The sequence below is a fragment of the Gekko japonicus genome, unplaced genomic scaffold (genome assembly GCF_001447785.1).
Source record: "Gekko japonicus isolate JY-2015 unplaced genomic scaffold, Gekko_japonicus_V1.1 scaffold38, whole genome shotgun sequence".
In the NCBI taxonomy this organism is placed as follows: Eukaryota; Metazoa; Chordata; class Lepidosauria; order Squamata; family Gekkonidae; genus Gekko; species Gekko japonicus.
This window is the reverse complement of record NW_015170276.1, coordinates 958,989-983,518: the sequence shown is the minus strand read 5'-3', so window position 1 is coordinate 983,518 and position 24,530 is coordinate 958,989. Positions and strand designations below refer to the sequence as shown.

General features: G+C 42.0%; 1 protein-coding gene across 1 annotated transcript in view; it reads left to right on the top strand.

Moving 5' to 3' along the window:
• SGPP2 (sphingosine-1-phosphate phosphatase 2) overlaps window positions 1-24,530 on the top strand; it is a 42,944-nt gene that overhangs the window by 14,985 nt on the left and 3,429 nt on the right. Inside the window, exons 3-4 of the mRNA XM_015417637.1 lie at window positions 11,552-11,731; window positions 13,150-13,239. Coding sequence (XP_015273123.1) covers window positions 11,552-11,731; window positions 13,150-13,239 — 270 coding nt within the window. The remainder of the gene's footprint in view (window positions 1-11,551; window positions 11,732-13,149; window positions 13,240-24,530) is intronic.

The window sequence follows — 24,530 nt, the reverse complement described above, 5'->3', positions numbered from 1 at the left end:
AAAGAGGGCAAAGAGCTGTTGGGAAGAGAAAGGGGGGGAGGCAGGGGGGGCTCTCCAGGCTTTTCCCTGCCCACCCGCTTCGACCGACGAGCGGGGAAAGGCAGGCGGGGGCCTCTAGAGGCCTTTCCCTGCCCACCCATCTCAGTGGACGAGTGGGGAAAGGTGGGCAGTGGCCTCTAGAGGCCTTTCTCTGCCTGTCCACCTTGGCAGGCGAGCAGGGAAAGGCAGGTGGGGGCCTCTAGAGGCCTTTCCCTGCCCGTCGGCCTCAGGCGAGCGGGGAAAGGTGGGCAGTGGCCTCTGGAACTTACCTTTCTTCTTGTTGCTCCTGGTGACCTGACTGAGGGCTGCTGGGAGCAGGGGGCAGGGCTTGCACCATGTGCCTGCCCCCTGGGCTCCTTACTGCCGGAGTGTTGCTCCGCTGTGCTCCGGCAGGAAATGAGGCCTGGATCTGACCAATCAGGTGTGTTGCTGGACATGTGATCTCATACCCTGCAACTGCAAATAGGCACAATTAAGCAAGCCATCTTCCCCCATCCAGGGTTCCTTGTGCGAATGAGATGGACATTGGAGGCAAAATTCCCTCTTGGTCCTCTGGCCTTGAAGCTTCTAGGCCCTAATGATTTCACTTGTACCTATGTCTAACACCCATCTCTTAACTCTCTGAAACTGTAAAATCATAAAGTTCCCAGAGAGTGGTCTTCTGTGATTTTACTAGGCCTAAAGCCTGAACCAACATTTCTGAAAAGCCTCCACTCAAGCTTTCAGGTAAGCACTTTGCCTTGTGAAGACTGAAATGTCTCACGGGAGGACTGTACCACCAAATGATTGAAAGTGGATCATGTATACGTGCATGTGCTTGTGTTAAAATTCCGATTTGCCAATATTAGTTCTAATACTCACTGCACTGGTTCCCTATCCCTAACAAATGTAGCTCATTATATTTTTCAGGGTTCTTAAACATCCATAATGGCTGAACAGAAACAGAGTGGTGGTAGTGAAAATCTCTTTACCTGTGTCTTCATTCTTGTGCTTCACATTCATATCTGTATTAGCAAGTCCTTCTACTGTTTAGTGTATGTATATAGTAGTTACCTCTGCTGGAATGCACAGGATGTTACTCAGAAGGGCTAATTGAGTTATGGAAACTGTTGGAGTGGGGGGAGTTCTTTATGTGGTTTGTTGCAGCAAACCCTATTTCCAGATAATAGATCTTTATTAGAGCAGACATGGAAACAAACATTTTTCCTGATGAATCACTTTAAGAAATAGTTCTGAGTCCATAAAGGAGTTTCTCTAGGAGAAATGGTAGCCATTCTTTAAGTGATCTTTTTATGTTTAGTGGGCTGGAAATATTTAACACAGGTAGGAAGTCAAAAGGTAATTGGAATAACAGACAAGTTTGGCCTTGGAAAGCAAAGTGAAGCAGGGCAAAGGTTAACAGAGTTTTGTCAAGAGAACACACTGGTCATAGCGAACACCCTTTTCCAACAACCTAAGAGGCGACTCTACACATGGACATCACCAGATGGGCAACACCGAAATCAGATTGACTATATAATTTGCAGTCAAAGATGGAGAAGCTCTATCCAGTCAGTAAAAACAAGACTTGGAGCTGACTGTGGTTCAGATCCTGAGCTACTCATTGCAAAATTCAGACTTAAACTGAAGAACATCGGGAAAACCACGAGGCCATTCAGGTTTGACCTAGATCGCATCCCTGATGAATATACAGTAGAGGTGAAGAATAGATTCAAGGGTCTGGATTTGATAGATAGAGTGCCTGAAGAACTATGGACAGAGGTTCGTGACATCGTACAGGAGGCAGCAATCACCACCATCCCAAAGAAAAAGAAATGTAAGAAAGCAAAGTGGCTTTCTGATGAGGCTTTACAAATAGCAGAGGAAAGAAGGAAAGCGAAAGGCAAAGGCGAAAAGGAAAGATTTACCCAACTGAACGCAGATTTCCAGAGAACAGCAAGGAGAGATAAGGAGGCCTTCCTGAATGAACAGTGCAAAGTAATAGAAGAAAACAATAGAATGGGAAGGACTAGAGATCTCTTCAAGAAAATTGGAGAAATCAAGGGAGCGTTCCATGCAAAGCTGGCCATGATAAAGGACAAAAACGGTAGGGACCTAACAGAAGCAGAAGAGATTAGGAAAAGATGGCAAGAATACACAGAAGAACTATACAAGAAAGACCTCGATGTCCTTGACAACCACGACGGTATAATCACTGACCTCGAGCCAGACATCCTGGAATGTGAAGTTAAATGGGCCTTAGAAAGCATTGCTAACAACAAAGCTAGTGGAGGTGATGGTATTCCAGCTGAGCTATTCAAAGTCTTAGAAGATGATGCTGTTAAAGTTCTGCACTCCATTTGCCAGCAAATTTGGATAACGCAACAGTGGCCACAGGATTGGAAAAGATCAGTATACATTCCAATCCCAAAGAAGGGCAATGCCAAGGAATGTTCAAACTATCGCACAATTGCACTCATATCACACGCTAGCAAGGTTATGCTCAAGATCCTACAAGCTAGGCTTCAACAGTACGTGGATAGAGAACTACCAGAAGTACAAGCTGGGTTTCGAAGAGGTAGAGGAACTAGAGATCAAATTTCCAACATTCGCTGGATTATGGAGAAAGCAAGAGAGTACCAGAAAAATATCTACTTCTGCTTCATTGACTATGCTAAAGCCTTTGACTGTGTGGATCACAACAAACTATGGCAGGTCCTTAAAGAGATGGGAGTACCAGACCACCTCACATGTCTCTTGAGAAACCTGTATAAGGGCCAAGAAGTGACAGTTAGAACCAGATATGGAACAACTGATTGGTTTAGCATAGGAAAAGGAGTACAACAAGGATGTATATTGTCGCCTTGCTTATTTAATGTATATGCAGAGTACATCATGTGAAATGCTGGCCTGGATGAATCACAAGCGGGATTTAAGATTGCTGGGGAAAAGATCAACAACCTCAGATATGCAGACGATACCGCTCTGATGGCAGGAAGTGAAGATGACCTAAACAGCCTCTTGCTCAGGGTAAAAGAGGAGAGCGCAAAAGTGGGCTTGAAGCTCAACATCAAAAAAACTAAGATCATGGCATCCGGCCCCATCACTCCTCGGCAAATAGAAGGGGAAGTCGTGGGAGTAGTGACATATTTCACGTTCCTGAGATCCCAGATCACCGCAGACTGTGACAGCAGTCATGAAATTAAAAGACGCCTGCTCCTGGGGAGGAAAGCGATGGTGAACCTAAACAGCATGATAAAAAGTAGAGACATCACCCTGCCAACAAAAGTCTGCATGGTCAAAACAATGGTATTCCCAGTAGTCATGTATGGCTGCGAGAGTTGGACTATAACGAAGGCCGAGCGCCGAAGAATAGATTCTTTTGAACTATGGTGCTGGAGAAGACTCTTGAGAGTCCCTTGGGCTGCAAGAAGAACAAATTAGTCAATCCTAAAAGAAATCAACCCTGACTGTTCCCTGGCAGGCCAGATAATGAAACTGAAGCTCAACTACTTTGGCCACCAAATGAGAAGGGAGCACTCACAGGAGAAGACCCTGATGCTGGGAAAGATTGAAGGTCAAAGAAGATGGGGACGGCAAAGGATGAGATGGTTAGACAGTGTCACCGATGCAACGAACATGAAATTGAGCCAACTTCAGAGGCCGGCGGAAGACAGGAAGGCCTGGCGGGAGCTGGGCCATGGGGTCGCGAACAGTCGGCCTCGACTGTACGACTGAACAACAACAACAATCAGTATTTTGCCAAAAGTGAATGCCTGTTTATTATAGTAAAATCTGAGGCTTTCTGCTTCTAGGTTTAGATGGGGGCTGTCCCTGAAAAGTGTTCCGAAACAGTTGTTGCAGAACACTGCAGCCTGGATGTTGGCTGGAGTGGACTGTAGGGCTCATTTATACTGACTTCCAATCTGTTTCCAGGCACAGTTCAAAATGCCAGTTCTGACCTTTGAAGTCCTAAATAGGCTGGAGACCTGCATACTGGAGACCTGCATACCGGTTGCTGGAAAAGAAAGTAGGGGTACAACCACTGATTTATTGTCTTTCCAGCAACTTTCCCGCAAATTAAAATGGTACACTTTTCCTTCCAGGGGAGTATCTTTGAAAGTGGTTTGCAGGGGTCAGGATGTGAAAATATCCTTATATAAAACCTGGCAGAAAACCAAAGCTGAAATGTATTGGAGGGAGAATTAGAATGCCAGCTGTAAATGGATTGTGTAACAAAATAAAATGCTCTCCCTCCCGGCTGCCAGTCCTGTAATGTAGTCATTTCTAGACTTCCACCTAGAAAACTGCAAAAGCCTCTAGAACCAAATCCTCACTTGTTAGTTCAGCTATTGAACTCTTGTTCACCCATATAAAGGAGAATTGAATCATCCCTGATGTCACCGCCAACTACATACAACTGTAGCAGGGCCATTTTTCCCACTTTGTAGACACGATGCCAGTTTTGTGTTAACTTCCAATGGCAAAAACATCTGTTCCCCAAAAAATCTGCAGATGTGAACCAATGATAAAAGACTCAGCCTTTGCTATAATCTTAACCTTGTGATCTAAGTAGTGCCCAAATTACTACAGACACTATTGATCAGTGCAGCATGTTTTTTGTGGCAATCAAAGAAATTGTTGGTCTTCTCTTTTTTTAATTAAACAGAATGACATCGACAAAGCAACAAACAAAATCCCATATACAAATATACACACCTACAAACATCCACACATAAAAAGGTTTCCATCCCACCATCCTTCCAAATGTTTATACAATTTTCCTCATTTTTTGGCAGTAAAGTTATTACAAAGACTACTCCTGTTTTTAGATTTATAATCAAAATTAGGTATTTTTCTTTAACCAGTCACAGAATCTTGACCAAATGCTCTTAAATATGTTGTCTCTTCTTCCTTGAAGCAATATAGTCAAATTGTCCATTTCAGCTATTTCCATTAATTTGTAGATTAATTCTTCTTTTGTAAGTATATCTTCTTTTTTCCACTTACTAGCAAATAAAATTCTGGAAGCGGTTACTATATGAGTAATCATGTAACATTCTAGCTTCTTAAATAAATCAGAAATTACATTTAACAAAAACATTTCTGGTTTAAAAGGTGGTCTAACCCCTAATATCTGCTGTAACATTCCATGGACCATAACCCAATTTTTTTTAGTCTTATCACATGTCCACCAAATATGATAGAAAGAACCAACTTTTTCATTACACTTCCAACATAGGTTAGACATATTAGGGTAATAGTTGGCCAGTCTATCAGGAGTCAAATACTATCTGTAAAACATCTTGTAAAAGTTTTCTTTAGGAGATACTGCTTTAGTGTATTTTATGTTAATTTTCCACACTCTAGTCCATTTGTCTGTCAACATTGTATCCTAGAATTTTTGCCCAGGAAATCATAGGGACCTTAACTATTTCATCTTGCATCTTAAAATCTAATAGAACCATATATAACTTTTTTATAAATTTATCTTCTGTGTTAAGTAAGGATTTGTCTAGTTCTATTTGTTTTTCATAAAAGCCCTTATGCCTATCTTTGGCATATCTGGATTCTAGTTGAATTCTTTCCCACCATGTTAGAAATATTTCTTGTTATTGCAACATTTCCTGTGTTTTCAAATTATTCTTGGAATCTAATAAATCTTCATATCTTCCCATTAGATTTTTTGAAATTAAATTGGGATTAGTAAATGCTTTCAGTGGGGCTACCCATTTTGGAGTTTTTATATAGAAAGATCTTTTAATCTCTCCCCATGTTTTCAATAGGGCATCCGTAAGCATATGCTGCTTAAAGTATGTATGCGTATCTTGCTTGTCGTACCACAGAAAGGCATGCCAACCCAGTAGCAAGTCATGACCCTCTAATTTCAGCAATCTTGAATTTTGTAAAGTAATCCACTCTCTAATCCAAGATAAAGTTGCAGCCTGGTAGTATAGGCACCAATGCAGGACAGCAAAGCCTCATTAGTCTTTCCTATCTTGGAGTGCTTTTAACTTGTTTTTCGGTCTTTTTTGTTGCCAGATAAATTTTCAGGTGAGGTTTCTAACTCTTTAAAGAAAGGTTTGAATTTTAAGTATAGGTATAGTTTGAAACAAAAACAATGCTCTTGGTAAAATATTCATTTTAAGCACTGCAATCCTTCCCAAAAGGGAGAGTTGCAAATCTTTTCATTTTTCTAAGTCTTTTTAAATTTCAAACAGGAGTTTTGAATAATTATCTTGTAAAAGCGAGCTATATCTATTTGTGATATTTACTCCTAGGTATTTTATCCTCTTCTGAACTTCAAAACCTGATAGCTTTTGTAAACGTAGATTTTGGTCTTGATTACAATTTTTTGTCATTATTTTTGTTTTCTTAGAATTAATCTTGAGTCCTGCTAGTTGCCCATATTCTTGCATTAAGTTTAACAAGTGTGTCATAGACTGTGACGGTTCTTGGAGTATAAATACTAGGTCATCTGCAAAGGTTAGTATTTTAAATTCTTCTCCTTTTATTTTCAAACCCTTAATTTGAACATCATTTCTTATTGTTTAACACAGAATTTCCAAAGTAAAAATAAAAAGTACTGGCAACAAAGGGCAACCTTGGCGAGGTCCCTTGTAAATATAATTTTTTTGTTTTAAATCCCCATTTATCATGATTCTAGCTTGCTGTTTATTGTATATGGCTCTAACCATCATAATAAAGGTCTTTCCACACTGTGATGCTGATAATTATTTTAACATAAAGTCCCAATTGATGTTATTGAATACTTTCTCAGCATCTAGAAATACCAGTGCCAACTGTTTCCCTGGATGGACTTCGAAATATTTCAGGACATTCAAAATAACCCTTAAATTATTTCTTGTCTTCTGGGTAGAAATCCAGCCTGGTCCTGGTGAATAATCTGCCCAAGGACTTGTTTGAGTCGGGTGGCTAAAATAGATGCATATAGTTTATAGTCTACATTTGGTAGAGAAATTGGGTGATAGTTTTTGATTTCCTTCTCATCTGTATCTTGTTTGTGTAAGAGAGAAATTAGTGCCTCATTTCAAGACTGCGGTATGTTTTCCTTATAGCTGATATTTTGAAGTGTACATTTAAATGGCAATATTAACTGTTCTTCAAAAACTTGACCAAACTCCGCTGATATTCCATCTGGTCTGTTTTCCATTTCTTTTCTTTTTAATTGCCTCAGATATTTCAAAAATCGATATTGGCTCATTTAGGGTTTTGCTTTGAGTTTCAATGAGTTTTTTTATATTTGTATTATTTTTGAAAATAATAATTTTTTCTTGGTTAACATCTTGCTTTTCATATAAGTTTTCACAATTTTTTTCTGAGATCTTTTTCAAGTCTTTCAATACATATTTTTCTACTCCCTGAACATCTCTCAAAATTTTTATAAATCTTTTCTCCTTTTCTTGTCTTAGTCTATAAGCCAGCCATCTTAACAGTTTGTTCACATTCTTTAAAAAAAATTGCTTTGTGTAGGTGATTTTTTTTTTTAATTTCCTGGGTCAGGAGGCAATTCATTTGATGATGTATTTTTTTTTTATTTTTAGCCTTAACTGTTCTAATGGGATTTGTCTTTTAATCGTTTCCTCCTGCTCCTTAATTTGATTTTCAGTCCACTTAATAAATTTTTGGTTGTTTTGTTTCTTCAGCCATGCATTTTGACGAATAAATATTCCCCTTGCAAATGCCTTAAACGTATCACATATTATATCCACTTTGATATCCACCTCTATATTACGTTGAAAAAAATGCTTGGAACTCTTTTTTGGTTTCCTTTACAAATTTTTCATTCTTGAAGAGTCATGTGTATAAATAACCATCTAACTCTTTTGGACGTATCTTGAAAAATAAGCAATAGTGGGTTGTGTTCTGCATATGTCGCAGGTAAAATCTCCACTTCCAATAAATTGTTTATCAATGTCGCAGTTATCCATGGCATATCTAGCCTCGACCATGATTTGTGTCTTGCTGAGTAAAAAGTAAAATCTCATTTTTTTATGATTTCTGGTCCTCCCAGCATCTATCAGATTCAGTTCATCAATTATTTTTAAGAAAGCATTAGGTAATTCGGTTCCCTGCTTTTGTTTCACTACTTGTTTTTTCCTACCCATTGCCCTATCGAAGACGGCATTTTATCCCCGACTACACAGAGCTCCTCAAAGGTTTGCTGTCTTATAATGTTCCTCAATAGTTCAAAAAAAATTCTTGCTCTTGGTTTGGGGCATATATATTAGCAATCAGCATCATTTTAGATTGTCTCTGAATTTGAACTAACAAAATCCTTCCATCTCCCAAATCATAAATCAGTTCTGGGTGAATGAATTCTTTAACATAGGTTGCAAGACCTTTTTTCTTTTTCTGCTTTTCTGCTGAGGTGAAAATTTTGCCAAGCTTTTTATTGTCCAAATTTTTTTGCTCTGATTGTTTAATATGTGTCTCTTGCAGGCAAACAATGTCCATCTTCATTTTTTTAATTGGTGAAAAAATGTCTTCTTTTTTGGGGCCATTAAGGCTGTTTACATTTATTGAAATTAATTTTAATTTACTGCTCTCCATCTTTCGTTTCTTTCTGCTTCTCAGTTATTGTTCTCCATTGAAGTCTCGTAAGTACTTGTAGTGGAACCATTTAACCTTTATGCCTGCCTTTTTAGTGTTTTTTATCTTATTTGAAGAACCTGGTTCTTGATTATCCTCCTCTTTTTCTTCCTCGGTCTCAATCATATCTTCATCATAGAATTTTAATTCTTCTCCGTATGTTTTGAGAAATGCTTCCAATTTAAAGATTGAGTTAATTTTCTGTCTTTTACCATTGAACATAAATGGCAGCAACCTTCTATAGGATATTTCATTTTTCTTTACAACTTCACCAACTTTGTATTTTTGTGTCTTTTCCCCCTCACCCTCCAAGGGACATCCTTCAGTATTCTAATTTCTATTTGTTGCAGACATAAAAGTTTTTCATTTGAAGCTTTTAAAATCTTTTCACACCAATGTTTCTTGTAAAATTTGACGTGCATCTCCCTAGGTAATTTATTTCTTTTTGCATACACCGAATTAATTCTAAATGCCTTTTCAATATCATTGTATAGTTCTTTTGAATTTTCTGCTTCAATAAACTCTGCTAGAATTTGTGCCATATCTTGTTTGGCGTCTTCATCTTTCTTTTCCAGTATATTTTGGAACCTTAGAGTGTAGGTTGCTTGGTCTATTTCCATTTTTATCAGGGTGTCTTCTGTCTCTTCTTGTCTTGTATTTAATGTTTGATTTTTTTGTTCCATATCTTCAGATTTATATTCTAATCTTCCCATAGAAGTAATTAAACCTGCAATATCTTGTTTGTTTTCCAAGGCCTGTTTTTTAATTTCTTCCGTTTGCACTGCTAATTGCTGTGTAAGACTATCTAGCTTCGTTTGAATTGGTTCAAGTGCTTTTCCCACTAAATTTACTGCAGAAGGTAGAGCTGTTGATAAGACTGCTTCAATCGCTTGACTTACTGCAACAGACACCATCTCCTGAATTAGATTTTCCAGGTCCTTTAAGTTGACCTGCACCAACTTAGGTTGCCCTGGTGATGTCAATGAAAGTTTCCTTGAGCCACTCGCCATTTTAGGTGCTTAACAATCTTAACCAATTTCTTTCTCTTTTTAATTTTTTTATTTTCTTAGCCTAACCTATCACATACTTGTAACTATCTTATATTACCTATCTGTTATCTAGCTATCTAGCGGACTTAGCATTTCTTAACTACCTACCTTTACTAACTTATAAGAACTAACCTAACACTCTGTTACTATCACAACCTTTTTGCAACTATTCTAGCCTTTTACCACAATTACTAATTCCAAAAAGTGGGTAGATATATATGTTATAAATACTAACTCTAATTAATTTCCTTATTATATCCCAACCAAATAAATAACAATGATTTAAATTATAAGCAATTCCTTAGAAGCTTTATAGTGAAACAGAAAAAGGCAGTGCACTTAAAGAGAAGAAAGAGGAGGACAGAGCACAGATGGAGGAAAAAATAAAAGAGAGAAAAAAACAGCAAACAGAAAAAAAAGAAGAAAAGGAAGAAATAAATAATAATACAGCTTCCTCTTCTTTTCTTCTGCGCTCCTAATATTGGGTTAAGATATTCCAGGCTATTTATTTCCAAAAAGGAAGAACAACAGCTTGGATGTCTTCACCACTTCTTGCCAGTCCATAACAAGCACAAAAAAGAAGCTTTGTCTCCCGGTATCTATCTAGTTATTTCTTGTTAGACTCGAAGCCCGAGAGGAAGAGAATGCCCCTTTAAGTATGTAGTAAGCAGACACGGTCCGTCCAAATCTGCGTTCAAAATAATCGGGGCTGAAAGATCCTTTTGACCAATTATGGTACTTCCGAGAATGTCTCCCAGGAATACGTTTTAGTCCATAAGTGCTCCCAGTTCTTAACAAAAAAGAGAGTTTTGGGTGGAACAAGAATGTATAAACATTACTCGCCCTGTCAAGGATCTTTTCAGTGCCTGAATAAGAGTAATCGGGCACTTTTCCCAGCCGCTTATCCAAGGCAGAAATTAGCCACCACCCTCCTTGCTCCTCGCCCTTGACTTCTCAGACAATTAAGGGCTAACTTCCCAAAAATAAGGAAGAAGAGGAAAATACAACACAAAAGGGTCAGTTCTTAGCTTACAAATGCCGTTGACTTTTAAGGTAGGTAGGAACCTTGCCCGGTCATCTCCAACATGGATTCAAAGCTGTCTTTGAACTGCTCTTCTGGTCCTTGTATCAGAGCAATTCGGTTTTGATCATGAGTCACTCACGGCTGTACTCCGACTTCAGCTCCCTGCCTGAGTCTCCCTCTAGGAAAACTCAGTGGGGTCCCTAGGAGTCAAAGATCCTCTTGGTGACCTCCTCACAGACCAAAAGCTTTGGCAGCTAAATGGCGTACCCCCGTCGCTGTCCGAGATCATCGCATCGCAGACCGGAAGTCGTTGCTCTTCTGAAATAAGTAGTTCTTGCAAGTGTTTAAAGGCAAAGGCTGCAATCCTTAAGCGATGCTCCCTAGTTTCAGGGTACATATTACTGGATTTCGCTAGTGCTTAAGTGAGACTGTTCCAGGGGGAGTTGCTTGTAGATTGTAGCCAACAGTAGTAGTTTTTCTTGGCATGATGCCATGTCTCCTGTTCTTTATACCTTCATAGAGTTTTGTAAATATTTTATTTTAAAAAAGAAGTTGGTGGAAGGCAGCTTGAAGCACTATGGCTTTTTTACTTTGGGAAGGCAAGAGAATGAAAAGGTAGAAAAAGTTTTGAAATTAAAAGTAGGCAATTATGTGAACCTTAGATCCAAACTACATGTTACATATACCACATGATTGCCATTGGGGCTTGCAGCCCTACACCAGCTGTGAGTTCCCAATGGGGAACTCGATTTGGAAGTGCCACAGGGTCTAATGTGAATGAAGAAAGTTATCTTGCTTTTGATGTTTTCTTTTTAGCCAGTCCTCTAAAATATTTTGTTTTTTCCAGGTGGTTATGTACATTGGTCAAGTCACAAAGGACCTACTAAAGTGGCCTCGTCCTTGTTCACCGCCTGTTGTGAAGCTTGAAAAAAGAGCAATCGCAGAATATGGAATGCCATCCACACATGCAATGGCATCAACAACTATCTCATTTACTTTTGTTATTGCGACCATGAACATATATAAGGTGGGAACCTTCTGATCCATCCAGACAAACAGAAACAGAAGTCTAACCCTGCTATTGTGGCTAGGAACTGAGGCCTAGTGTGTTCTTCCTTCCCTACCCCGTCACACAAACTTCTCAGCTGATACTGCTTCACGGTAGTGGGGCAGAAGCTGTCCGTGCAGCGTAACTCAGATGTCTTTGTCCTACTTGTTTCCACTTTTCCAGTTGCTTGAAGACAAATTGGGCCTGTGCTAAAAAAACTAACTCCTATTTATATAATAGCATTGGGATGCTTGTAGCTTGATTTGTAATCTCTTTGGTGTAGTGGTTAAGTGTGCGGACTCTAATCTGGGAGAACCGGGTTTGATTCCCCACCTCCACTTGCACCTGCTGATGTGACCTTGGGTCAGTCACAAGCTCTGGCACAGCTGTCCTTGGAAAAGAGCAGTTTGTGTCAGAGTTCTCTCAGCCCCACCCACCTCACAGGATGTCTGTTGTGGGGAGGGGAAGGGAAAGGAGTTTGTAAGCCGCTCTGAGACTCCAAGTGAAGGGCGGGGTATAAATCCAATCTCCTCCTCCTCCTCTTTCCAAATAGTTGCCTCCAATTGAATTTGCCCTTTCATGAGTCTGGCTTTTTCAGAAACATTTCACTGTCAGGTCTTATTTATGCATATTTATAGCATGTCTATCACTTGGTATACTGAATTTTATTTGGTATTCTGTTACCTAGTCATTTACCTTGGAAGGGATTCATTTGAAGTTCTTCAGCGTCCACTTCTGTTTATTTCCCTGTTTACTTATTTAATGTCAATTGCAGACCAGATTTTCTCTACTGTAGAATGTCTGATAGCAGATATTTACTTGAATAAATAGCACCATAATAGCAGTGTTTCAAATAGAGCTAAGGAAGAATACCATCTCCACTCATTGTATCTACTTCTTAAGGATGTCTGTCCTTGGGGAGGGGCTGTAGTTCAGACAGAAAATCTGCTTTGCATGCAGAACATCCCAAGCTTAATACGTGACATATCCATTTTGGGGGGAGCGGAAAGACTAAGTAATAGATGATGTGACTTCATTAGACCAATGGACATTAAATATAAGGCAGCTTTGTTTGTTCAGTGTGAATGTGAAAAGTGTAGGTTTGTAAATGCAGTGTAAATTTTAAATTCTTGCATTGCTGGGTGTCAGTTCCAGCTGTAAAGCTGATTTTTTAAAATCCTTGCAGGTAATTGAGTTCTAATGAAAATGTGACTGCATCTCTAAAAGATTTGTCAGTCTAGGCTGTTTGGGGAGCTGATTCGCACAACTTCTGTTACTCCAGAATTGACCGAATTCTGAATCATATGTAGACTAGCCATTGATAAATCAGGTAGGCACTAGACATGTGTGGTTACTATAAATGCTGGCTGTTAGTTTTCCCCCTCTTATTTTTGCAGTACCACTTTGAGCTAGGACTGATGGGAGCCTTTGTATTTTCAACACTGGTAGGCCTCAGCAGAATTTACACTGGAATGCACACAGTGCTGGTAAGTTGTGTTCCTGGTGCACATAACCACATGTAGTTGTTTTTATACTGTGTGTATATCTTGATATGCCTAATAAGTAAATGCTAGAAATATATTAAGAGTTAAGGTCCCTCCAAATAACATGCAGGTCCAATTTTATTTTATTTTTTGTCTATGTGCTGCCGAAGCGAGCACAACATGCAGTTAACTTTTTCTAACTCCCTTTTTCTAACTCCCTTTTTCTAACTCTGCCCTGTCCCTCCTGCACTAATGCTGCAAATGGCTAATTCTTTTTCCAAAAGCTCAGTACAAACAGACACTCAATATACATACTCATGCATATAAATCTATACACAAAACAAATTCCCCAGTACTTTTATAAGGAATCATAATAAGCAAATTGGTATATCTTATCATATATATCTTCATTTAAAAATGAATAATGTCCAATATTTAATAAATAAATCAGGTTCCATAGAGTTACTCCTACTAGCCCTTTGATAGTATGTTAATTTAGATAATAGTGCAATAAGCCGAATCTTGTTAAACTACTCATTGAAAGTTGGTGATTCTGGCTTTTTCCAGTTTATTGCAATAACTGTTCCTGCAGCTGTAAATAAACTTAATACTAATTCCAAATCTGAATTGTCTACATAACCTTTCAAAAAAAACCCAGAAAAACCCAGAAACATTAATATTGGTTAGAAAGGTATGTTTCCACCCAGCATTTCACTAACATAACTAACCATACTGTTCCAAAATGTCTGAATCATAGAGCAAGACCAGAAAACATGGAACACATCTGCAGAGGAACTATTACATCTCCAGCACTTAATCCTCTGTTTTACTCAGCGTTCATTTAGTAGAAAAAGAGGTGCAGGTGCTCATTTGCATAGCTCATTTGCATATGTCACACCCCCTGACAAAGGGCAGGCATGCAAGCATGCCTGGGTTCCCTGCCTGATCTTCTCGAGATCGTGCAGCAAACCCATGCATTTGGGGCACCTAGAGAAGATCGGGCAGGGAACCCAGGCATTTAAATCCCCCTCACTTCCCCCAGTTTCTCCACAAAAGTGGAGAGGCTCAGGGAAAAAATGGAGCATATCTGCCTGCCTCCCCTTCACCTCCCCAGCCAACTTGCCACGGCGGGCGGGCTGGCTGGAGAAGGGAAGAGAAGGGCAGGCAGGCAGACATGCCTGGGTTTCCTGCCCGATCTTCTCCAGGTGCCCTGCAGCAGGGAGATGATTGGGCAGGGAACCCAGGCATGTTTAAAATGCCTTTCTTTCTTTCTCTGGGGAAGGAAAGAAAGGCATTTAACTCCCCCCAGGTGGCGGGGGGGGGGTTCTGCAGGCCTTTTCTGGCTTGTCTGCCTTGGCAGGCGGGCCTCAAAAGGCAGGGGGGGCCACCCCTGGGCTCCTTATTGCCGGAGCGCTGTTTCGGCACGCTCTGGCAGGAAATGACCCCTGGTTGTACTATATATAAGGGTTAATTTATGGGATCACTGCCTTGTCGTGGCGAGGGGGCTTGCGCAGTTCAATGAAGCTGTGGGCTATGCCGTGAAGGGCCACCCAAGACGGACAGGCCACAGCAGAGAACTCAGACCAAGCGTGATCCACCTGGAGAAGGAAATGGCAACCCACTCCAGTATGTTTGCCAAGAAAACCCCATGGACAGTATCAAAAGGCTAAAAGATATGACGCCGGAAGATGAGCCCCTCAGGTCGGAAGGTGTCCAATATGCTACTGAGGAAGAGCAGAGGACAAGTACAAGTAACCCCAGAAAGAGTGAAGCGGCTGGGCCAAAGCCGAAAGGACGCTCAGTTGTGGATGTGTCTGATGGTGAAAGGAAAGTCCGATGCTGCAAAGAACAATACTGCATAGGAACCTGGAATGTAAGATCTATGAATCAAGGTAAGCTTGACGTGGTCAAAAATGAGATGGCAAGACTGAACATCGATATCCTAGGAATCAGTGAACTAAAGTGGACAGGAATGGGCGAATTTAACTCAGAAGACCATTATATCTACTACTGTGGCCAGGAATCTCGTAGAAAAAATGGTGTGGCCTTTATAGTCAACAAGAGAGTGCAAAAGGCAGTACTGGGATACAATCTCAAAAATGACAGAATGATTTCTGTCCGATTCCAAGGCAAACCATTCAACATCACAGTAATCCAAGTCTATGCCCCAACCACTGATGCAGAAGAGGCTGAAGTGGACCGGTTCTATGAAGACCTACAACACCTCCTAGAACTAACACCAAAAAATGATGTCCTCATCATCATAGGGGACTGGAATGCTAAAGTAGGAAGTCAAAAGGTAACTGGAATAACAGACAAGTTTGGCCTTGGAAAGCAAAATGAAGCAGGGCAAAGGTTAACAGAGTTTTGTCAAGAGAACACACTGGTCATAGCGAACACCCTTTTCCAACAACCTAAGAGGCGACTCTACACATGGACATCACCAGATGGGCAACACCGAAATCAGATTGACTATATAATTTGCAGTCAAAGATGGAGAAGCTCTATCCAGTCAGTAAAAACAAGACCTGGAGCTGACTGTGGTTCAGATCATGAGCTACTCATTGCAAAATTCAGACTTAAACTGAAGAAAATTGGGAAAACCACGAGGCCATTCAGGTTTGACCTAGATCGCATCCCTGATGAATATACAGTAGAGGTGAAGAATAGATTCAAGGGTCTGGATTTGATAGATAGAGTGCCTGAAGAACTATGGACGGAGGTTCGTGACATTGTACAGGAGGCAGCAATCACCACCATACCAAAGAAAAAGAAATGCAAGAAAGCAAAATGGCTTTCTGATGAGGCTTTACAAATAGCAGAGGAAAGAAGGAAAGCGAAAGGCAAAGGCGAAAAGGAAAGATTTACCCAACTGAACGCAGATTTCCAGAGAACAGCAAGGAGAGATAAGGAGGCCTTCCTGAATGAACAGTGCAAAGTAATAGAAGAAAACAATAGAATGGGAAGGACTAGAGATCTCTTCAAGAAAATTGGAGAAATCAAGGGAGCGTTCCATGCAAAGCTGGCCATGATAAAGGACAAAAACGGTAGGGACCTAACAGAAGCAGAAGAGATTAGGAAAAGATGGCAAGAATACACAGAAGAACTATACAAGAAAGACCTCGATGTCCTTGACAACCACGACGGTATAATCACTGACCTCGAGCCAGACATCCTGGAATGTGAAGTTAAATGGGCCTTAGAAAGCATTACTAACAACAAAGCTAGTGGAGGTGATGGTATTCCAGCTGAGCTATTCAAAGTCTTATGACACTGTCTAACCATCTCATCCTTTGCCGTCCCCGTCTTCTTTGACCTTCAATCTTTCCCAGCATCAGGGTTTTCTCCAGTGAGTGCAAACATGTCTTTCAAATGCCGGGAAAGATGCCTGGCTTTAAAGTTTGATGCGAACGTATCAAGCAAGCTAGTACTGTGAAAGGGTCATTATGGCTCCTGATTCTGCCACTTTCTCCAGATACTTGGTGACATATCTCTGCAGGTCTGCTATTGGTTCACTGACTTCAGCCTTTGAGAAGTTCCTGGTGGTGATGCACTGTGCTAAAACTGATGCTGCTTTTGGAAGAGCAGTTCTTCAGAGCCTGTTTCTTCAAGACGACCTGCAGATAACATCAGACTTCACGTTCCTGGGATCCCAGATCACCGCAGACTGTGACTGCAGCCATGAAATTAAAAGACGCCTGCTCCTTGGGAGGAAAGCGATGGCGAACCTAAACAGCATGATAAAAAGTAGAGACATCACCCTGCCAACAAAAGTCCGCATGGTCAAAGCAATGGTATTCCCAGTAGTCATGTATGGCTGCGAGAGCTGGACTATAAGGAAGGCCGAGCGCCGAAGAATAGATTCTTTTGAACTATGGTGCTGGAGGAGACTCTTGAGAGTCCCTTGGACTGCAAGAAGAACAAATCAGTCAATCCTCAAAGAAATCAACCCTGACTGTTCCCTGGAAGGCCAGATAATGAAACTGAAGCTCAAATACTTTGGCCACCAAATGAGAAGGGAGCACTCACTGGAGAAGACCCTGATGCTTGGAAAGATTGAAGGTCAAAGAAGACGGGGACGGCAAAGGATGAGATGGTTAGACAGTGTCATCGATGCAACGAACATGAAGTTGAGCCAACTTCAGAGGACGGCAGAAGACCGGAAGGCCTGGAGAGAGCTCGTCCATGGGGTCGCGAAGAGTCGGACTCGACTGTGCGACTGAACAACAACAACTATTGGAGAAGTAATTTATACATGTTTTCTTTAAGACTAGTTGACAGTAGTCTAGAAGCAGCTCTTTCCCAAAGCCAACCCTATTCCTCTTCTTTGACCATAATTTGCAAATCCTTTCCCCCTTTTCGAGTATAGCTCAATGGACTACTGTCGAGTATAGCTCAATGGACTACTGTCCGTAGTAATTAGCCAAGAATACAACCATGCAGTAACACCTTTGACATTACCAGAGAACAAGAATTCAAAAGATGTTTTAGATCTTAAACCTGCATGTACTAAAATGTCTGATTTAAAAAAAAACACACACCCTGAAACAGTTTGAGCAGAACTCTTGAATCTGATAGTATTTCACACTGAATGTGTTCTGTACACACATTGCTTACTGTTCTGTAAAATCTCAAGTAGGTGTTTTGTAGTTCAGGCACACAAATCCAACTGTTAAGGGAATTGATTTACTTCTTAAAACTCTGTTTTATCAGCAGTGTATATTTTTGAGTATAGGCTACTCTTCCTTTTTCATAACTTAACATGTTCAAGGAAGATTTATGAGCAAATTATTTGTTCTTGTCTTTAATAGTCGGCTGTAATATCCATACGGATTTTCAGTTCTGACGCAAGATTTGCCCCATGCACCCATCTAAAGAAGATACAAAACAACAGCTTGGGTTTAACTAATTTATTTAAATAAACTGATCTGCATAATATTTAAATATGCTAACATATTTAAATGGGCGGGTTGTGCTAAGGCAGCCTGTTCGCAGCTGCCTTTTCTAGCAGGCCCACACTGACTTCAAACACAGCCAGGATCCTGTGCTGAGAGGTGCCCAACCTCATACCCCTCACCTGATGTGCCGCACAGCCACTACCAGGTTTGGAAAGATGTTGCTCAGGACCGAGGGCTGCGCCTTCCCTGACGCACAGCCAATGTTCCCTCTAAGCTGTGCAGTCTTGTGAGCAAAAATTCTACTTTGTGAGCTACTGGCATAAAGTTGTGAGCAAGTGATTCGACTACTGAATAAATTAGTTTGCTCTGGAGCTATCCCTTCTTGAGCCAAGACAAAAATGTGTGAGCCGGAGGCTAAAAAACTGTGAGCTAGCTCTCACTAACTCAGCTTAGAGGGAACACTGCACACAGCCTTCCCTGACGCACAGCTCCTTCCCTGACGCACTCATTGTTCTGGATACTCCTTTCACCATATCAGATATCTCAGGGTGCTTGCTGATAATCCCTACCTCTCATCATCAGCCCGCCTGATCCCTACCAAACAAGGAGGTTAGCCTACCTTAGCAGCCCTTGCCCTCCTGCTGACTATAACAGCCCTAAATAGGCATAGTGTCCTTCAGTAGAAATATGCATGCCATCACCTCTACACAGGTGCAGCATATCATATTTGATGTAATTGTGTGATATACATACACACCCATCCTAAGAACAGGGTGGATAACTTTATTCACCTTTGCCCTTGCCCATTCAATGTGGGTTGATTTCAGAGTTCCTCTCCAAACTAGTTTGTAAAAAAATCAGACCATACTAAGGCAATCAAGTTAAAAGATCCTTTAACCTGGCAATATCCCTGTGTACTCTCTAGGTCAAGGCCATTCCCTTTGCCCACCCCAGGTCGTTCTTGCTCAGGTGCAGGACCAGGATATTGGGATGACTGCTCTCTCTCAGAACCTGGTAGAGAGAGGGCAGAAGCTGGCTCCGCAACATTCCGTGCAGACCCATGGATAAAGGCCTAATTGCATCCCAGCTTCAGAGGCAGTGGCTCTCTTGTTTGCCTAGAAGACTGTGGAATGGCCCATCACCAGCATCCTTGATCCATTCTCCTTGATATGCCAGACCTTGTAAAAGACAAGAGTGTTATTCATTGAATATATGACTTAAAGGACCTAAACCACCATCTACCAATGTGCTGAATTGCTTTCTGAGACAAACCCAGTCTGAGTGCCGTAGAGGCTGCCCCAATTCTAAAAGAATGAGTTCTAGACTCTTGAGCTGGCAACTGTTCTTCAGCCAATATCTGGTGCATAACCACCCAGAATTGAAATTGGGTTGAAGTCCACTTGCTTTTGTGCTGGAATAGGCAACCAACCTATGCTTAAACTCAGGGGTCATTTCGTAGAAAAAGAGCTAGGGGAACTCATTAGCATAACTCATTAGCATATGCCACACCCCCTGACATCAGGGGCCTGGCGGTGGACCTGCAAGGCCAGCGGGAGTGCGAGGAAGCCCCGCCAAGGCCCTCCCTGGCCCCAGGCAGGGGTGGGGAGAGGCAGGGAGGAAGCAACTTACCCTTCCTCTTCTCCTGCCTCCTCCTGGCTGAATGAGGGCTGGAAGCGGGGCAGCCGGAAGCAGGGGGCGGGGCTTCATCATGTGCCCCGCCCCCTGCACCTCACCCGGGGGAACTGTGTTCCCCTGCGTTCCCCCCCGAAATGACCTCTGCTTACACTACATACAGAGTGGGTGGGTGGGCCGAGCATGAGGCGAGCTACTGAAAGGGGAGAAAGCGGAGCAAGCCTTTAAGGCTGCGCAAGCTTTGCTCCCCCTCTTGGAGCTGAGGCTGCACCACAGCCTGCCTTTCCTTGTTCCTCCTCACGAGGAGGCAAATGTGGCCCCCAGGAGGCATGCCGGGGCTGTCTCCTGTGGGGGCGGATTGTGTAGTCTAGAGGATGCAGGAAAAGATTGCAGAAAGATCTGCTCTAGACTTTTAAAAAAGCTTTTATTTCATTTTTTGTGCTGCTCACTGGAAAGCTTCATGTCTGGTGTTCTTCCTAGTCTATGTGCTGCTGCTAGAACAGAACTTGTTAACATTTTTTGGGGGGGAGGGTAGGTTTGGATATTTCTCATTACTTAGAAGTAGCTCTGAAAGAAAGGTTGGCAATCCCTGCTTTGTCTTACCACTAGAATGACAGCTTCTTTTATGAAGATCTCTGGGAGATACACTGATTGTGTTCCATAGATACTTTTAGAGGCTTATTTGAAACTGGCTAACAACTGTTTCTAATAAGTTCTGTACAACCTCTGCCAATTGTCTTGTTTCATTATTTCATTGCAATATTGTAAGGGTGAGGAAATGTTGGGCCACTTGTAACTTAAAGAAGTGCTGAAGCTGATTTATCATAGGGTGAGAAGAATTACTTGTAGGAGAAAGCTGTGTTATTCTGCAATGGTGAGGAAAGAAGACTGAAATGTTACTCCTATAAACTACTAGAGAGCAATTGAGCCAGCAATGTGAGATAGAGAGCATTTGCCAGCCAATTTGAAAAAAGAAGGCTTCTAGCCAGATAAAAAAAAAGAGAACTGGTTGCTACTATTAGAAATTAATTAACTAGCTTCCTCCTAATTCAAACACTTGAAAGGGAACTGGAAGATAATTTAAGGAAATTAAAAAAGAAGTTAAGCTGCAATAATTTGAAGAAAGTAAAAAAGAAGTTAAGCTGTAACTATTTGAAGGAAGCAAAAAAAGAAGTTAACCGGCCCCCTTCAACTTAATAGGATAACTCCTGAGGAAGATTGGTGAAATGGGTGTATAACCAGGTGCTCGTTGAGGATGTTGGACTTTTCCTTGCAAATGTTAGAATTTCCTTAGCAATACTATAAAAGTTTTAATTGATATACAAATTGATGTTCATAGGAATTATTAAATGTTTAAAAAAGACAGAAGCAGTAACAAAGTTCTCAAATACCCATTTGCTTGTCTTGTAAATTGGACTTCAAGTTGACATAACTGGCTTAAGGCTGTTTAAAGATTCAATCTTTAATTACTACAGTAACAGACTTTTTTGCCTGGAGATGCCCGTGCTGAATTTGGGAGATGCATAATCCATATCCTTTCTACTGTGTTCTTGCCTTTGTAGTGGTTCCTACAATCTTTTTATAAAAATGTCAACCTTCTTGTGCAAAATGAAGGAAGGAAAGATAATCCTCTATAAATTATGAAATTAAGTGGTGAGATTATGGGTGTGGAAAGATGTGTGTTGACAGAAAACAATTGTTTAAACTTGTTTAAAATATATTCCTCAAAGTAGTCACTTCAGTGAATTAGTCATTGGAGGTTTTGCTTCAGGAAGCAGCAATAACTTTGCTTGTATTCGGTATCCAAAAACAAGACAAGGAGTGCTTAGATTGCCAATAAGGCAAATGGAGGGGTCTATAGAGACGAACAGCCTGAATTGGTTAATTTCCCTTTCTCCAGTTTCCCCCCACCCCTTTAACTGATTCTCAGCTGCCCTCAGCAATTATAGGACAGTTTTTGGGGAATCATGTCATATTTGTAAATCAAGTAGTACTTTCGTACATACCTGTGGAGTCCTCACCCCCACTATGCAGGAACCCCTATGTCTGTTTCACTGCTTTTCTGACATATATTTAGCCATGAACTTCAGTATAAAATGTAACAAGTTGCTGGTTGTAAGTGCCTTCACATACCCAGTTTTTTCCTCCTGTTCCTCCAAGGATGTTTTATGACAACCCCTCCCCTTTAGATAGCACTGTATGCATCATATGTGAAGCTTCATCCTGCTTTTGGCCTAGTCAAGGGACTGGACTTCCATCCCGAAGCCCTGCCCTGGCAGCACTACTAGTGCTGATGAAACACACCTCTCTTTGCCTTTAATGGGTGGCAGAAGGATGTCACTGTTTTATTTTCCTGATGAAACAGATTGCTGTAGGAGGTTGCCTATCCCCACAGAAAGTGGGAGATTAACCTCTAGAGGCTTCTGCAAAGTCACAGAAGCCTCCAGGACTCTTTTAAGTTTTTGTTGAGATGAAAACAGAGTCCAACAAAAGACAGCTTATGCTGGAATAAAATATTGCTAGTCTCTGTAGTGCCATTGGATGCCTGTTTTAGTTTGCCGCTACAGACAAATACAGGTACCCAGCTAGTATTTTCATCATTGCTGGGAGGGGATGTCCAAAGGGAAGAGCCGAGTATATTGTCTTTGCAGTCCTTGAAGCTGTGCTAGTACAGTCTGGGGGTGACTTCATCTGTATACTATTAGCCACCTGTAGCCCCCATTTCCAGATAGCTAGATCTATGGATTTGTGCCACACAGAGGCTAAGCAGATTTTTCAGCACTCCCCAGGTTTGCAGAAAAATCTGAAAATTAAAACAAAACAAAACATGGGGGGGTTTAAATCTCCCCCAAAGTGTCATACTCTGAGGACATACAGAGAACACTCCTTCCTTCTTACCTCAGTGCGGTGGAGCCTGGGAGCTGTGGCGGACCCAGTGATGGCCATGGCAATAGCAAAGCAGCCCAGGGGCTGCACTGGACAGTGGCTGCTGGAGAGCCCTAGGGCTGTATCAGGTTCAGCAAGGGGGAAGAGAAGGGGTCCCCCTCTGTGAGTCTTGCAGGTCCCCACTTGTATGTCTGTATATGTAAGCTCGCTGAAGGTGGTTTCACCAAGATCCCTAAGACCTTCAAGCTGATTCTGATAGCACTGCTGTGCTTGCAACCCTATTTTAAAAAGAGGAGAGCACTGCAAACAATCTCAACTCATTTAAAAGCAGTATTGGTATCTTTTTTAAAAAAAGATCGAATGCAGGGATGTCAAACATATGGCCCAGGGGCTGGATCAGGGCCTTGGAGGGCTGCAATCCAGCCCACAAGGCCCTGGCTGTTTCCTGCTTCCTTTTCCAGTTCTGCTGCTGCTGCTACATCACAGCTTAAATAACCAGATTCTCTCAGTTGCATATGAGAAATAGATAGACAAGCCTCTCCTGTGCAATTGAGAGAGTCTGGTAAAGCACTGGCTGAGGCTCCCTTGCCCTCCTCCTCCCAGGGGGAGAGGGAACCAGCCAGAGCTCACTTCCTGGCCAGGCTGCCTTTCTTTCCTTCCACTGGCTGAGGCTCCTCTCTGAAGGGAGGGAGGGAAGAAACAAGGGAGAGCTTGCTTTGCTGGGCTACCTCAATCGCACAGCAGAAATACCAGGCACCTTTGAGACCAACATAGTTTTGTTCAAGGTATGAGCTTTTGTATGCCTTGCTAGTGTGTGCATATTCTGTTGGACTCCTTATGCTGTGTGTGTTTTGTTGGGCTCCTTATCCCAGGACTCTCCTGGGTGCAACTGGGTTCCCTCCCCCTTTTCACTGTGTTCATGCCTTTATGATCCAGTCTTTTCCAGTAAGAAAGTCATGTGAAAGTTAATTGCATTTGTCTGTGTCCTTTATAAAGTTTACTAGCAGTAAAGCCCGTTGTGAAAGCAATACAACGGGATCTAGAAAGAGGCTCTGGGGCAGTGCTCTGGCTTTGGGCAAACAGTGTCAATTTGCTGTGGTGACCTCAGCAGGGTATAATGACAGAGTCCACTGTTTTCTCCAGAGGAACTGATCTCTGCTACCTGAAGAGCAGTTGTAATTGTGAGTGATCTGTAGCCCTCACCTGGAGATTGGCAGCAATTGTTACCCAGGACAAAATGGCTGGTTTGGAGGGTGGAGTCTATGGCATTCTACCTGTCTGAGGTCCCACCCCTCTGCAAACCCCACCCTCTCCAGGCTCCACCCCTCAAATCCCCAGGAATTTGTCAGCATGTAGTTGGCAACCCCATCTCCTTCCCAGCTAGCCACCAACCTACCATTATCTGCCCCTTTGACTTCAGCTGACTTCTGCCCTCCCTTCTGCAGAACAGTTGTAATACTGAGTGCTCTCCAGCCCTCACCTGGAGATTGGCAACAATGGTTCCCTATGTGGGACTGACTGGTTTGGAGGGTGGAGTCTATGGCAGTGTACCTGTCTGAGGTCCCACCCCTCCTCAAACCTCACCCTCTTCAGGCTCCATCCCTCAAATCTCCAGGAATTTCCCATCTGGAGTTGGCAACCCTATCAGGACTGGCCCCAATGTGTTTTCTCCCAAAGGCCAAAGTAGGTGACAGGACCAAGCTTAGTTGCCTACCAACAGGCACTGAGGGGAATGTAGGGTTGCCAGCTCTAAGGAGGGAAATACCTGGAGGTTTGGGGGGTGGATTCTGTAGAGGGCCGGGCGACGGAGGCATCGGCCTTCTGTCGCCCGCCTTGCCCCCCCAATCTCGGCCCGGGCGACCGCGGCTCCCGCCAGCG